Source organism: Sceloporus occidentalis, unplaced genomic scaffold (assembly GCF_023333645.1).
Source record: "Sceloporus occidentalis isolate IW3139 unplaced genomic scaffold, rSceOcc1.0.p SCAF_3, whole genome shotgun sequence".
Classification (NCBI taxonomy): Eukaryota; Metazoa; Chordata; class Lepidosauria; order Squamata; family Phrynosomatidae; genus Sceloporus; species Sceloporus occidentalis.
This window is the reverse complement of record NW_028316983.1, coordinates 9251332-9268643: the sequence shown is the minus strand read 5'-3', so window position 1 is coordinate 9268643 and position 17312 is coordinate 9251332. Positions and strand designations below refer to the sequence as shown.

The window sequence follows — 17312 nt, the reverse complement described above, 5'->3', positions numbered from 1 at the left end:
TTCCTTGATTGATTCTATCCATTAACATATCATATGTAAAGAAGGATTAGACTCAGAGGAAGGAAGCCTGAAAATTGGAAGAAGAAATATCAATAATTTAAGATATGCAGATGACACCATACTACCAGAAGAAAATATCATAGATTTGGAACAATTACTAACAAAAGTCAAGGAAGAAAGTGTAAAGGTAGTTCTACACTGGAACATTAAGGAAACAAAAAAGGCTAATTTACACATTTTAAAAAATATATAACTTTGAATCAAAGATGTGTTAGTGTACACCTAAAAGTATGAAGTGTGAAAGTGACAAATGCATATGTATAAATATGTCAAAATACAAAAGGACTCATTAGGGAACTGTGACTAAGCATGGCTCCTGTTGAATTTCATTTGATACAAAACTGGGTTGCTTTTTGTGTAATGTCTATGAAAGGAAAATATAGATATTTATCCCCAGGTGTGTCCATTATCCTCAGGTGTGTCCAGAAGTGGGTGAATGAGGACACAGTCTTCAAAATAAGACTTACAACTTTTATCAGTGTTCCATAAATGTTAGATTTCCTAGTATTAGGTCAGATCAAAATATCCCTCAATATACAATCTTTCTTTCATTCATTCTTTAGTTTTTTCTCACTTTCCTTTTTTGCTCCTGCAAGCAGTTGGCACTTAGTGACATACTGCATTTGAACCGAAACATCTGATATCTCTAAGATGTAGGTGAGGGCTAATTTTGTTTAGTGAACAATTTGAGTTGAGGCTTAACAATTGTTTTTGCGTGAGTTTAGCTGCACCCTCACAACTGCTGATAAATGTAGCTTAAGTCACACAGCTTCATTAGAAATTACATCTGATACACATTTATTACCTATTGATACACAACTATCAACAAAGCAATGATATCTGATATCCTAATCTGTTTTCACTGAAATGTTGGCTAGAAAGTATATTTAAAAAACTTAAATTTTTCCTTCTTTAAATGATGCAAAAAGAAATATATCTATCTATCTATCTAAATTTTTTTCTCAGCCATAGTGCAATTTTTGCACATGCTTCATTTTGCTCCATGCTCCGAGAATCATGCAAAGAGGTGTGTCCATAGTTCACCTTCTAGTCAAAAGCAGAAAACAAAGATCAAAAGTTCTCAAATAGGGCAAAAAAAAAAGGGGGGGCATGATTTCTTTTTTTAAAAATTGAATTACCTTTTGAGCAGTAGAGGTGCACTAGGGTCATACAAATGGCTACTTACCCTCACATACTGATTTGAAATATTTGTCAAGAATATCTAGCACAACATTTGTTTGTGATTGTTCTGTTTAGCAGTATGAAGCACCAGGTCCCAGGGCTACCTCTGGATTCCTGTTTGAGGCTGGCAAAAGAGTAGGGCCACAGGGGCTGCCCTCTATCCTGGCAGCATGGAGGATCCTGCCTTCTCAATTCAATTCATGAATCAAAAGAATGGCTGACCTGGCTGGGGATGGCACAGTGCTGCCCTTCCAGGATTATTTGGGACTGAGGGTCCCATAGATGGCCAATCTTTCTGGTCCTTCACAAAGATGCATGCAAGTGGGGTTATGGTACACCAAGGAAAGGTGCACCACAACTTTACTGCTATCTTTTTTTTTATCCTGTCTGCTTTGCAGGAGGCATGGTTCCCTCAGGCTGCTGAATAGCAAAATTGTGGAACAGTTTAGTTTAAGCAATGGTGGGAGTCAAAGATTTTAAAGCCACACCTCCTAAATCTTAGTCCAATTCCTGCCATATGAAAGGATTTTTCTTAAATATAGGGGAGCAATAAATGAGATGATCATCCATCTGGATTCTGAAGCTGTGCTGTCCCAAGGGTTCTGTACGATGTGATATTTCTGAACATACCGTTCAGCTTTAAGCTACGTTAGTTCCTTGTTTACTGAAAGGGGAAGGTTGGTGCCATACTCTGTTGAATTTTAATTAGAATGAATAAGGTTGGAGCATTGTCTTTCCTTAGCCTTAGAATCAACTTGTGCTATCAAACTGAACTGAACCCACTTTGCAATCACTGGAATTCATGGAAGGCCATTTCTTTTTCTTTTTTTAAAATGCTTCTTTCCTTCCTCATTTGGTCATTTATAAACTATAGTCACATTAATCTACAGTATAGGTTTCTAATCTGTAAATTAAAATGTTATTGGCTGCAAAATTCCAGAAGATCTTCAACTTGCTACCAACTGGTTCATAAGGAAAGCCATTAAGGCAATAGAATTGCTCCAGCACACATAGGAGTTGGATTGTGGCTAATATTACTACAAAATTTACACTATACCAGAGCTACCCACTTTCTAATCCTCTAAAGGTATGCTTCTTTAACTATCTGATGTGGTAGACTGGAATACCCTCTACCATGTTTGTGTCCATTGACTACAGCTGTTTCTTTCTTTCCTAGAAACTCACCACAGACTGCCAGTTAATGGTTTGTAGATCACTATTGGTCCATGGACCATCACTTTGAGTTGGACTGTTTTAACAGGCTATTTTAAGGGCATGCAGGACCTCCAGTGTGACCTTTAACTCTTCTTCTTAGAACAGGAAATCAATTGTAAATCCAAATCTGCTATTGAAACCACCTTGTCTCAAAAAGCATTTACTATTTGGTGGTGAGACTGTGTACTGTTCAACCACTCCTTAGTATCTAAAAACCTGGGAGCAAAAATCACCCGTGGAAGTCATTGTATTGCTAGTAACAGCTACCTGGATACAAGGGTTTTTCCAAAAATCCAAACACACTATCTGCACTCATAATTCCCAGTTTGCTATTTTAAATTAACCCATTTCATTTTAATTTCATTTGGATGGACATCAATAAACTGTAAGACTCAATATGAACAAATAACGGCATGCTTGTGCATGTGTGCCCCTGCCTGAAATGTTTCTACGTAAGGAATGTTCTGCACAGAATGATACTCATGTGCTATGGCACACCATATGGATTAAGTGATTCATACTGCACCACAAATATTATTTTTGTTGGTATGCAATGATGTGATAAAACTGGCCAGATCCACCTGGCAAACAACACTGAATAATGCAGGGCTCCTTGCTGTTTTACTTAAATTGATATTTTGTAGCAGTACATGAAGTGACAGAAAGAGTCAATTCTTAATTATCTGCCCTTCCAAACAGAACCAGTTGGTATAATAAAAGACTTGTAGAGAACTTATGCCCAAAGCATTCTTTCACTGCATTATTTGGTCCTCCAGGCCAATGGAACTGTGGTCTGGGATGAAATGTTGACATAGTTGTGGGTTCAGTGACTGGTTTTGGAAGAGGGGTTATTCACAAATTAGATTCTTTAAAGTGTGTGTTTAAGTGTTAAGGCATACAGTTAAAACTGTAAAGGGTGAACAATCACAGACAATGTTGTCTTCACAAATGCATTTTATGTCTGGGAAATCTGTTACCCACTGAAACAATCTTGTTACGTGTGAAGTCGAAGGCTTTCATCTTGTTACATGTTTTCCTCACACTGAGATTATAATCTGAGTTAATATGTCATCCAATACAAGGGCTACATAATCACAAACACTATGTGGTGAGTATTCAATATTTGATAAACTGAAGGCTGATGTAGATGGCTGGGTTCTTCACTTTTCAAAAATCTCACATCGCTATCCACAATGTAAGCATGTCTATTTCCTATTGCTGAAACCAGCTATCTGACTCTTCCAATGTGCCATCTTGATTACCTAATATTGAATCAGTTTTGGGATGTTGCTAAGTAGCCTAAAGCCATGGTTTGAGTTACAAAATGTCCTTAACTTGCTTTGCAGTGGTGATTGCAGTTTACAAGATCTTGATTGTACCAATTATAATTACCTGTGTTTAAAATTATGGAGGTCTACTTCCAGCAAAAAATAGATTCTAAACGTTATTAACTAGTGGTATAAACAAGAACAAATTGATATAACTGTAGACTCCTTTCTACTGGTATAGCAAGTTGCTCTTGTTTTCCACTGGTTAATGCCACCTGTCTACAGTGGTCTTAAATTTTACTTTGTTCAAACTAAGTAAAGCTGTCAAGAAATTTCTGTGTGCTTGCTATGAGAATGAGATATGTTTAATGAATTATACTTAGTTCTTGAAAGATGCTAGCCAGGAATACTCATGGTTACCCCTAAGTGAAATGGGAATGTACCCTAGAGTCTGTCTTGACATTTCCCAGGAACTCCAAATTATAGGGATCAGATTTCCAATGTGGTGTCCATGGGATCTCATGTGCCAGCCAAACTCCCTGCCTCATGAGAGTCTATAATTAAGAAAATCACTGGGATACTGGCATGAAGCAAAATGAAGCACCAGCCCTTGGTGCCATATTTATTTCCTTCCGATAAGGCCTGTAGATGCCACATGAGTGCCATAGGCATCCTTAGGAAATAAAAATGGTGAGTGGATGCAGTCCAGTACCCCATGTAGAAGCACATCCAGCTGCACAGAAAAAAGAAAAAGGGTAAGCTAGAAAATGGTATGGAACATTTTTGGAGAACTAGTGGGAATGGAGGCAAGTAAGGGGAGTATGTCGTTTGCACTCTGTGTGTTTGCCACTGACTGTAGTAGTTTGATGTGCGTGCATGTTTCATTTCTGTGTCTGCTTCAGTGGGCATCATCAGCTAGCTGTTTGTAAAATGTGTATAATTTGTTCTTCATGCAGGCAAGTATACAATTTGGCATCTGAAGCTCAGATCTCACCCTTGCCTTCTTCTCTGGTGTCCATTTTGATTAAGTATTTTGTTTTCTATGCTCTTCAGTTTTGATGACAAGAGCAGAAACTGTGGGCACAGAAAAGTGGATTGCTCTATGGCACGTAAACCCCAAGATCCTTGCACTCAGGATCTTGGAAAAGTTATCTATTATCTTTAACTGTCTCCCTTTTGGGAAATGCATGTTTGTGACTGGCCACACCAACCATGGCAATATTTTTATGAATGGAAAGACCTCCCCTCCTAGCATCTATTTTGAGAGAGCACCCACACCAGTTTCTCAGTTCCAAATGTGCAAAAAATGCTGATTCCTGCACAGAAAACGCAGCTTTCTGTGCATAACAACCAGATGTGACTACTGCGCAGAATGAGTCCCAAATTGTGAACGGTCTTCAAAAACTATGCAGTTTTGAAAGACTCTTGCAGTGGGAAGGCAATTGCTAAATAACTTGTTGCTTCATTCAAGAAGAAACTTAAAGAACTACATCCCTGAAAAGTACTCACCAACCCCAAAATATTGATGACTCTTGTTGTAAGGAATGACTGGAATTGATGGACAGGTTCTCTTCCAGGGAAGACTGTCTGCTATGAGAAGCCTTCTTTCAGAAGAACCTTTCATAAACACTCAGATCTAAAAGAAAAGCACTGTTCTATCCTAAAGTACAGGAAAAAAATAGAACTGCCTTAGGGAAATGGTGCAAGAACCATAACAGCCATGCTTGAAAAGTCCCTGTGAAGTGGGTTTTCTCTTTTCGGACAGAAAACATTGAAGAGAATGAGCTCCGTGGATTTGTATACAGAGCTCCACACACTGTTTGGAGCTCTTAGCATCTTTCTGTGTAACAAGCTTTGGGACTTTGGTTCGTTAAAAACTTGCCACAAGTATTTTAGTATCATTACTAATGCATCTGGGCAAACATTTATTCTCCCCTTTAGAAAGAGGCTCTCATTGTAATAAGGGCTTTACCATAGACTCTGAATTTTCACCAATACAATGCCATGACTTTTACCATTCCAAGCATAAAGGTTGAGAGATTCTGAATGGTTCTACCAAAGGAAAATGAATGATTGGATAAGTGTCCTATGGCCATTTCCAAGTTTGCACTGCTGTGAAGATCCACCTTTGGTGTCTCTAAAAGTAAATATTTAAGCACATCCAGGAGAGCAAGCCATTCGGTGCAATATGCGTCAGCAGCATGTGACAAATGCTGTCATTTAACGTGGCATGAAAGGGGTTTGACAGAAAGCAAATGAAAGTTTCAGAAGAAAGAGGCATTTTGGCAAATCCTAACCTAGGCGAGTATTGGGGTGAGGATCCTTTAGTTGCATACTTCTTATGCCGGGGAGTTGAAGGGGGCGGGGGACCCACAATCATATCTATCCTGGCAAAAATAAATGAGAAGAAAAAAGACACCAGCAAAACGCATAATGAAGCAACATGTTGGAGGAAAAAGTTGGTTGGAAAGCTGCAGAGATAGAAATGACTACTGAAAAGAATATTAAAATACTGAGAGAAAGAGGAGGACATTGAAAATTCCATCCAGAATGGAAGGCAATTATCATATAACTTTGATCATTTGGGAGCATGCTAAATATTATTAATTAATTGAAAGACTGAAGAAGTTCTAGCAATAATGGAATAGCCCTTCTATTCAAAAGGGCAGCTTCTCTGCAATGAATAGGCAACACATGCTACACAAGCTGGAACATTTATGAGAATATTCCATTGGAAATGTAGACATCTTACGTCACAATATATGGAACACATTCTCAGCTGGTTTGGGAACACAAAAGCTTTGAAGGAGGCAAACACATCCATGGATGGGATGGGACAGGAGACAGAAACAAGGTAGATCATAAAACAATGTTATGGTACACTTCACAAAAGCAGCAACAGGTATCATGAATGGTGAAGGAGGAAGTGCATATGAACACCCCCCTAAAATTTAGGTCATTTCTTCTGTCAGCTGAAATTAAAAGAATACTGTTAATCAGGCTCAAGTTCAAACTACAATTTACATGAAACTCGGTGTTCCTTTCTATCACATTAAAGAAGACTAGAAAATGAATCCATTTAGTCAAGCTCTCATTCTCAGGAGAGAAAGATGAGAAGGTACTGAACCTTCTCTCTTCCAAGCATTTTTGAGCTCAAAATTCTTTAAAAAATAAAATAAAATACTAATCGCCTTGAATATATCTTTTTTTTCTTCATAGAAAAAAGCAGCATAGTGAGGGCAATTTTTCAGCCTAAAAATGGTAACTGTTAAAGTGCTACAGCAATTCTTCCTGACCATGCTGAATTTCATTTAAAACCCAATGTGCTGTTAAAAGAGTAAACCTCATCTATACTAGCTGAAAACAGACAGTCGCTTCTCATGGGACAACTTACCATACAATGCATTTTTCCAGTCAAACACTGGAGAGAATTTGCCCCTCTGATGCTTCCCTGTATTTTTCATTCAGTGCCCTTTCCCATGGTTTTCAATGCTTGGTGGGATGAAGCAAACTATTGGCTAAATTTGTTTACCCATATTTTATGATAAGTAAATTGGTAAAATGTTGCTTGTATTTATGCAAAACATAAGGCATTTCTTCTTTTCTTTTGAGCTCAGTTTAGCAGTCACGAAAGTAGGTAGAGCAAGAAAAAGTGCATGCAATGGCAAGTCCACTGCCACCAAAACAAAATTGTTAGGAATTCAGAGAGTGCCCTGGTTAGTTTAGTAATATCAGAGTGAGGAACCAAATCCTCCAGAATAGTTGTGGTGGGGAATGGCTGTAAAAAATGTCAGTTTATTGAGCTGTTTATTTTATTTAGTAGATTGCAGTATACTAACAGCTAAAACAGCAGATACTCAGGCCATATTTCCTGGATACAGCATCTCTTCCATATTACTGTAGTCTCTTCTGGGAGGAGTTTCTGTTAAAATTCCTACCTGTTTGCAATAAAGTTTGGTAAAGCAATGCCTGGAATCTGCATTAACTGAAAAATAGTTTCTTTATATGCCTGGAAAGCATTTCAGTCCTCCGGGGAAGAAGGATAAAGGCTCAATTGCTTTCAGATAGCCTTACTGCAAAAAGAAGGGCCTGTAGAGCTCATTATCTTTGCTATAGAAAAATATTGTTCATCTGAAGACATCCTATGCTGACCCAAATTAGTAACAATTTTAAATCAGTAGCCCAAAAACGCCCTTGTTTTCAAAGTCAACGTCTGAATTCAAGTTTTCTTAACAAGAAAGAAAATTGCCATTGGAGAGGATTTAATTTTAAAAATTTATCTTCTCTCCCTTTATCATTCATACAACTTTCAGATTTTTCTCCCAGATTATTTAAGAAGCACTTCCAATTAAAATGATGCCTTTTCAGGGATGTCTTTACACATTATTACTCAGATCATCCAAACATAAACCAGAGGGTGCAGCTTTTATTCCCCTCTTGTATGGTTACCATCTTGAAAACAATCAAGCATATATATATATATATATATGAAACAGAGTTTAGGAGCATGAGTTTTGGACTGTATCTCTCAGAACCCAGAAGCCAGCACAGTCAGATACCATACTGGATGGGGATTCTGAGAGTGAGATTCCAAGAAGGTGAATTTTCCAGAGTCAAGGCAGGATGTGTAGGATGTTCACTGCCTGTCATACCCACTGAGAAGAATGAAGAATCTGAACTTCATACCCTATAATAATATTCTTTTAAAAAACAACAACCTTGTGCTTTCAACCCAGATACAAAAAAATCCTTACAAAACCCACAGGAGCACAAGAAAAACTCAGGTGGTGACTGTCATTTAGGCTGCCCATGAATCATGATAATACTTTCCCAAGGGGCAGAAAAACACAGAAGGTTGACAGAGGGGAAGTGCTTGCCTGGACTGAAGGTTTTTGATCCTGGAAAGCATATCCAAATGTCCTGCTGAGTACTGTTCAATGACATCCATTACATCATAGGGCCGCAGGCTCTCCTTGAACTTCCTTTTTGAAACCAGAAATCTCATGACACTAAAGTAGAAAACACAAGCGTGACAAGTGGGAACCTGAAACAGTTTGGGTGTTCTTGTTCCCATTATTTTCTCTTTGCGTTCATCCCCAGCCCCTTCGTATATTCATTTCTGTCCCATGCAAATACACAGCCCAGTTTCAAAAATGGATGCAGTTGCAAGGGCAAAACATGGCTCCCTTGCATTATGCACACACAGGAAATAATGTTAAGGTACACTGCTGCATAGTCTCTGTTACCATAATGTTTGAAGTTGTCAAGTTCATACTTCTCACTTCGTTTTGCAAAAAGCAATGCTGGGACTCACTGAGATTAGTCAAGAATGGGTTGATACTCACATAGGCAACATAATGTGCTTAAAGTGCACTTCCTAGTGGAGGACCATAGAGAAAGGAACAAAAGCAAAGGCAGTGGGGGGGGGGGGACTCCTTGAAAGCCCTACAACAATAAGATTAATGTTTATGATTCAGGCTAGGATTCTGTTGGGATACTATGCTAATGTAAAAATAAGGAGTTGTGTTTTGGCAGTGTTTGTTTAACACTGCATCCAATCATACCACAAGTGTAAAGTGTAGACAGACCTCTCTCATATTTTTGACTTTGTGGGTAAGGAGCTAAATGTCTCTTACACAATGAGTGAGCTCAAGTTGTTGGCACCCACTGCACAGTCAGTTGCACAACTGTAAGGTCCTGCATAAACAGGCTGCTTTATATCCACACTATAATCCTACATACAACCTTAAAATGGCTTCTTGATCCAGACATCTGAAGAGCAATGCCAGTCTGTCAGTATTCCTTTATTCCCAGTGGCTTTATTCCCATAGTGCTTCCACATTAGGCAGAAAAGAACCTGGAAATAGGTTGCTCCTCTATTTCCAAGCTTTTTGTACTGCCTGTCAGAGCAAGTGGGAGAAGGAACCCATCCACAGCATCAGCTGCAGGAAAACTGTTTGTCGAGTCTTACAATATGAAGTAAATATGATCAACAGGAAGGAAACTGAATTTTGCCTCTAGGATTGTATCCAATGATCTTTAGCCTTTCCTTAGCCTTTCCCCTTAGAATTATTCTTACATGCCTCTCCTGTCCTTTTAATTACTGTGGAAGAAGGAATTTTAGAATTTTAGAATCTGCAAAAAGAACACACAACAACTTCTCCATCAAATATAGTAGTTTTGTAAGCATGTTAGTCTTTTGCAGCATAAAAAGAAGGAAAAGATGGGAGGAGGAATGTAACAGCATTCCTACAAAGGAACAAGGGAATTACAAAGGAAGGCTAGAAAGATGAACAGCTAAATTGATTTACATCCACAAATTCCAACCCATTAATCCAATAAATGTCCACACAAATACATGCCCACACATGAAACCCAATACACATTCTTACCACACTGCTCTGATGCTGAGTTTAAGGCCTGGTGTCAGATCTTCTGTCACAAATTCACAGTTGCAGCTCTTGTTGTCAGGATCTGCCATATCTTCTCCAGGGAGGCCTGCATCTGAGGAAAGAAACAAAAGTAAGGAAACAGAGAAGACAAAAGCATAACTAATTAACTTTATTGATGTAGGAAAAAAACAGGTGCATCTGATTTCCAGGACAACATGCAGGAAATACAAAAAAGGTAAGCAGAATCACAGAACCATAGTATCAGTATTGGAAGGGATTCCAAGGGCAATCTAATCCAACTAGGTGCCAATGAAGAAAGCCACAGCTTAAATATCCCTGAAGTGGCCATCCAGCCAACAGGATCTTCAGATATAGGGTGAGAAATAAACATTTTAAATAATTAATTGATTAACCTCTGCTTAAAACATCCAAAAATGAAGAATCCATTTCCAGTGGCACAGTCTGTTCCACTGGAATTATTTGCTGAGCAACTCATTAAATAACAAGACCAGACACAGAGAACTGGGTTATAAAATGGGCAACTTTATTAAAATTCAACCTACTTAACTTTATTTCTTGAGAATTGCAAGCCCAGAGGGGAGAACCTTGTGTAGGAACAGCTGGCAGATGGTCTGCTCCAAGACCAGTTCCCCAGCTTCCAAAAGGGCAAAAACACCTGAGCCCAAAGGGCAATCCATAATTTGGGTTTCTCCAAAAATGAAGAATCCATTTCCAGTGGAACAGTCTGTTCCACTGGAATTATTTCTCAGCATAAGAAAATCTTTTCTTGGTGGAGGACTGAACAACAGGCAAATATTCTTAACATTCCTAGTGAAACAATACCAAACTGTGAAGTTGCGGTCTTCAGAAAATTAGTGAAGTCTGCTTATTCCCATATATTATTATAATTTTACACTGACATTTAATGTCTGCCTTCATTTTACTCAAGATAAAGCTGCTATGTTTGTTCCCATTCTTTGAGAATCTGGTTGCTTGCTGCTAATTTTGGATAATGATGGATAATAAACCCAAATTTTATCCCAACTAGAGTAGACCCACTGAATCAGTGAAAATTTGTTAAATTGGTACTTAGGTGAATTCTGCCAATTTAGTTGGATTACTCTGGTTAGATTTAACAACTGGAGATATATATATATATATATATATATATATATATATATATATTACATATATATATATATATATATATATAATTACAAGCCACTGTCAGTTTTTGAAAGCCATGTGTCAGACTATAGTATTCAGTAAGTAAAAAGTTAGTAGATGTACTTGTAAGCAAGCTTAGAGAGAAGGAAAGTAAAGCCAAGTGGGACTTTCTCTGCACAAAACACATCTGTGGTCAAATACATGGTGGTAGTGATGTTTTGGGGCAGTATGAGCAAAATTGTGGGGAATTTGTATGTGTACAAAATGTGCTACCTGTGCAAAAATAAATTTCTTGTGCAGCAAATGAGTTTTCTGCCAAAATTAATAATAATAATAATAATAACAATAATAATAATCCCAATCAACATCTTTTATGCAGAGTAAGTCCTGAACTGCAAATACTACTCAAAAACTGCACAGTTCTCAAGGCTCTGGCACAGAGAAAAGAAAATGGTTTGAATGATTTGTTCTTGCTTCCAAGAAACAAATGAAGAATTAGAGTGGGCCTTTGGTATCCATTGGGGTTTGGCTGTGTGGATACCAAAATCCATGGATGCTCAAGTCCCATTATATGCACAGTAAAATTGTGTCCCTTATTTTTTTAAAAATGGCAAAAACAAGTTTTTTTAAAAAAATTAAAAAACCAAGTAATGTATGGTGGGATCTGTGGATACAGAATCCATGGATATGGAGGGCTGACTATATATCCCTGCATCTCACAATCAGTGTCTCCAACTGAGGCAGTTTCTGATAAACCTAGCACAGTTCTTGCACCAAACCTCCTCTACCCAAATCTTCAAGCTCCCTCACCTTCTGAATTTTGACGGGATGAAGCTCCTTTGATGCGGAAAGCTTGCCGGGCTCGGCTTCGGTCTCCAAAGCTCCAGCTTTTAGGAACTTTACTTGGACTGTCTTCAATGCTCTGGTCTGCACTGGGGGATCGCCGGACACCCGGAGCCTGAGGAGAACCTTTACCTTTCGTAGCTGCACCTCGGGGGCTGGAGAAGACACGATCTTTCAAGCTGACCTTTTGACTGTTCACAGAGACAAATCGAAACAAGACCAAAAAAAAGAAAAAGAGGAGACAAGCGGGGAGGGGAAGTCACTCCAAAAACACCATGGCGGCTCCCCTTCAGCCATTCAAAAATCAATTGTTTTTCAAAGCAGCAGCGGTAGAAGCAGCGGCAGCGAGATGTGGCTTTTAACACTAAACTGGTTCAAAAAGGCATCTCAGGAAAGGTTTCTATGAAGATGAATGAAGATGAGGTGGGGTCGTTAATTGAGGAATTAATTGAGGAAGGAAAAAAAGAATGAACATGTAAATAAAAAGTAATTGTGGGATGCAAAGTACATTGGGTGCAAATGGAAAGGCCCAATTTTGGGGGGGAGTCATTTTAGTAGAAAGCATTCAATTGGGAAGCTCTGCAAAGAGGGACAGATTTCTTTCCAGTACAGAAAGAAGGTGTACAGTAAGAAGGAATGTCTAAGATAAACCTCTCATAAACTACTTCTGATAGACAGTCTAGAGTAGATCAACCAACGGATTGGTTCGCCACAGGGCGGTATACAAATAATAATAATAATAATTATAATTATTATTATTATTATTAACCCATCTGGCTAATGTGCTATAGACACTTTCCAATTTTTCAGTCCACTGTTATGAAATGACAGAGAGCTTCAACTTCCAATAATACTAGTATCATAATGCAAAGTCTTCTACCCTAGCGTAGATTGAAGCAGCCATCTTGAAAAACATTTCATCAATACATTGAGAATATACACTTCCTTTGCTTTATTGAAGTCAAGAGCGTGCAATTCAGTCTATGAACATTTTAAAAGTTTTTCAAATATGACCATTTAGGTACAAGCATTTGTGACTGTTCCTTTTTATGAACACTCTTTTGCCTTCTCCAAGTATCTTCCTATATATTTTATCATGATATAACTAATTTTTCTTGGATATTATAGAGGGGCTACCTGCCAAGAATCCCTGTCACAATAATAATCTGACAAGTATGGGAATGCACAACTGCCCTCTCTTTGAAGTTTCTCAGCCCCACATAACACCTTAGTGATGCCACTGGGTATTCCAGCTCTGGACCACAGATGCGCTATACATGATTAGCATAAAAAATCCTGCATTTAGGGCAGTTTGCAATGTCTATCAAGCTGTTGCCATATATCAGTTCAGGTACTGTGCAAGTGCTTTTATGTAGAATCAAAGGAGTCAGTGCAGATATGGGATGAGACAGGACCCAGCATAGTTGGAACAAGATGGAAGCAGCATCTAGTGGCACCATCCCAAAGGAATTTCAGCCATCATAGATCCATCTACAGTGGAAAACATCTACATAGTCAGCAGCTTAGTTTAGTATCACCTTAGCAGAGCAGACCTGTCTTCACTAATCCAGTGAGGATGGTAATTATAGACAAAAATATTTTGAAAGCCTTTTACTGATAGTTGCCTCCTCTTCCTCCTCCTCCTCCTTCTTCTTTTAAGGATAAGGCTATTTGGATAATTGAAGCTATATTACTGAACTCAGAGTACACAGAAAAGCAAATTGCATATTATGGTAGCATAAGATGCGTAATAGTACTTAGCTATCTTAAATAAAATCTTACATTAATTATGTGGAAATGGTAATGGACTGAGATACAGTCCCTAAACACCCATTATACAGAATGAAGAGAAAATAGAATGTTTTCCAAACCTCCTGGTATAAACAAATAAGTCATTAATGATACAGCCAGACCTACAGCTATGTTAAGGGTCCTTCAGCCAGGCAACTGGTTTCTAAGTTAATTAGCTATGCAGGCAGATTTCAGCAGAGTACAGTGCAGCTGGGAAGGCTAAGTGGACCCAGTGGAGAAAATGCAAGTTATCTGCAACTCATTCAGGGCCATGATTTCATCTGTATGCGGTCTCTGAAAGAGGATACAGGGACACTAACAACTTAGGTTAGTATGTGAAAGTGGATTTTTGCAGCATTATGAACAGAGCTTGGTACACTTGGTCTGAAGATGAATTTGGTAATCTTAAATGTTAAGAATTGGACAATGAATTCACTAGCATAAGCACTTTCTTCCTTAACTTTCTTCACTAATCAATCCATCTGCTATTTCCTGCTAGTAGTATGGTTTCATCTGCATATCTTAATTTCCTTTCTCCAATTTCCACACCTCCTTCCTTAAATCTAATTTTGCTTTATATATGAATATAGATAAAACAGATAAAGTAATAAGATGCAGACTTGTCTGACCCCTTTGCCGTTTGGAAACCATTCCATTTCTTCATATTCTGTCCTACCAGCAGCCTCCTGTCCTGAGTACAGGGTATGCCCCAGGGCAATAAAATGTTTTGGCATGCCCATTTGTTTAAGGGCAATCCATAGTTTTTCATGATCTTTACAATCAAAAGATTTGCTATAATCTACAAAGCACAGAACGATTTTCTTTTGAATTGCTTTGATGCACTTCATTATCTGACATATGGTTGCAATATGATCCCTAGTACCTCTTCCTTTCCTAAACTCAGCTTGAACATATGGCATTTCTTGCTCCGTATATGGTAAAAGTCTTTATTGTAGAATTTTGTGTACCGCTTTGCTTGTATGGGAAATAAATATAAAGGTCCTGTGGTTACTGCAATTCCTGGTGTCCCCTTTCTTGGGGAGTGGAATGTACATTGAGCATTTCCAATTTGTGGGCCATTGTTTTGTTTTCTATATTTGCTGACAATTTTTATTTGGAACCAGAGTAAGATTCTGTCTGTGTACATTGAAGCAGCCCTATTGGTATGCCATCAGTTTCTGGTTATTTGTTTCTCCCAAATTCTCTGAGTGCAGCTTTCACTTCATTTTTTTAACAGTCAAGGTTCATCTTCATATCGTTCTTCTTCAAATGAATCTGTCATCTTTTCATCTTTTTATATAGTTATTCGGTGTATTTCTGCTTGGTCACGTAATGTATTCCCCTATAGATTATAGAGCATCCCCACTCTTCTTTTAAATTTCCCTTTGATTTCTCAGATCTTGTGGATAAGGTCTCTTATTCTTCCATTTTTGTTGTCACCTTCTATTTGTCTGGCTTGATTATTATAGTAGTTTTCCTTGTCCCTGTGCACTTGTCACTGAACAGTTGCATTCAGAGTACTGACTCTGTTTTTGTCACCTTATATTTTTGCTTCCCTTCTGTCTTTAACTGTTTCCTCTTTCATCCATTTATTATATAAAATTATTACATAGTATATATTACACACACACACACACACACATATATATATACACACACATTATATAAAATGTATTGCTTTCACACATCAACACTAATTGACCACTGTAAAGATCTGAAAGTCCTTTCAAAATTTAGGGCAGGGATCAATATTTCCAATATCTTTTTGGAAACCATGTCCTATGAAGAACAGCTTAGGCAGCTGGGTATATTTAGCTTAGGGAAGAGAAGGTTAAGAGCCATGTTTAAATATTTGAGGATGACATATTAAGGATAGAACAAGCTTGTTTTCTGCTGCTCCACAGACTAGGACACAGAGCAATGAACTAGGAAAAGAGATTCCACATAAACTTAGGAAGAACTTCTTGGTGGTAAGAGCTGTTTGACAGTGCCTCAGAGTGTAGTGGCATCTCCGCTGGAGGTTTTTGAATTGAGGCTGGATGGTCGTCTGTGAGGAGTACTTTGACTGTGTACTTCTGAATGGCAGGGAATTGGACTGGATGGATCTTGTGTTTTCTTCCATCTCTATGATTCTATGACATTCTATCCCACTCCCATAACTGTGTAAATATGTTTTATACCTGAGCATTTATTATCACTCTGTACTGCATCCAAAGAAGTGGGTTTATATCCATGAAAGCTCATGCAAAAATAAAAACCAGTTAGTCTTAGAGGTTCTGCCACATTTCTTTTTCTTTCTTTCTTTTTCTCCCCCTTCTTTCCTTCTTTTTTATATTATACATTAATATGCACACACAAAAAATCTGTCCAGAATATAGTCAATAGAGAGGATGATATCACTGAAGAGAGTTGCAATAAATCCTGTCCCGATAAAGACTTCAAACACTTTTCTTCCATATAGGCCCACAGAGGAGGTGGTACATGTCTTTCAGAGCTAAAAGGTCTTCAAGCTCTGAAGGCCTTCCCAAAAGGGCCAAAATTATATTATACAGTCGACCCTTCTTATACACGGATTTTTTATACACGGATTCAAGCATACACGGTTTGAAAATGTTCAAAAAAAGTATACATTTACCTTGATTTTCCATTTTTTATTAGGGACACCATTTTGCTATGTCATTATATTCAATGGGACTTGAGCATACACGGATTTTGTTATACATGGGGGATCTTGGAACCAAACCCCAGCGTATAACAAGGGTCCACTGTATAATAATTGTCTATTATACCATAATGTGCAATAGAAAACACTTCAGAACATAATCAATAGATAAGGAAAAGTTACTGAAGGGAGTTACAGTGTATCCCTACCTCACAAAATTATTCCAAACACTTTTCTCTCATCCAGGTCAATTTCATAAAGGAGAACATTCTGTAATGGCCTTGGCTTTTGGAGGCCCTTGGTCTTATAGTAAGGTCACAAATCAACCCCATTCTATTTCAAGACCCCCTTTTCTTCACCCCACCACCTTCTTTCCCATACTTAGTTGTTCTTCTACTCCACTAACACATCTATTTGACCTGAACTATAGCATGTTCTCTCTCTCCATTGCTCCCTGCTGCCTTCCCCCTCAAAAATCATTTTGACTAGCCACCCATTTCTGCATAGATAATCTCATGGCACAGCTGATAAGATACAAGACACGATCTGGGTGTACTTTTAGAAGTTGCCTCTTACATTTCAGAAAGCTTGCTTTACAAGTTCAACTTTTGCTTCTTAAAACTTTACAACCATACTGAACTATGGATTGTGATGCCAAGGTATTTTACCTCTACAGTTTTTACATAATGCAAACTGGCAGCTGCTTTCAATTGCAGTTTATTGCCAAGGGCT

The 17312-nt window shown here is 38.1% G+C and overlaps 1 protein-coding gene across 9 annotated transcripts in view; it reads right to left on the bottom strand.

Moving 5' to 3' along the window:
• KCNQ2 (potassium voltage-gated channel subfamily Q member 2) overlaps positions 1-17312 on the bottom strand; it is a 150188-nt gene that overhangs the window by 9894 nt on the left and 122982 nt on the right. For 6 of the 9 annotated variants that reach the window (XM_089513614.1, XM_089513616.1, XM_089513618.1 and 3 more), the window contains 3 exons: positions 12095-12318; positions 10118-10229; positions 8603-8734 (listed from right to left, as the gene is read on the bottom strand). In XM_089513614.1, the coding sequence (XP_089369740.1) occupies positions 8603-8734; positions 10118-10229; positions 12095-12318 (468 nt within the window). Of the gene's footprint in view, positions 1-6022; positions 6113-8602; positions 8735-10117; positions 10230-12094; positions 12319-17312 lie in introns of all 9 variants that reach the window. The other 3 variants (XM_089513621.1, XM_089513622.1, XM_089513619.1) reach the window with 2 other exon arrangements.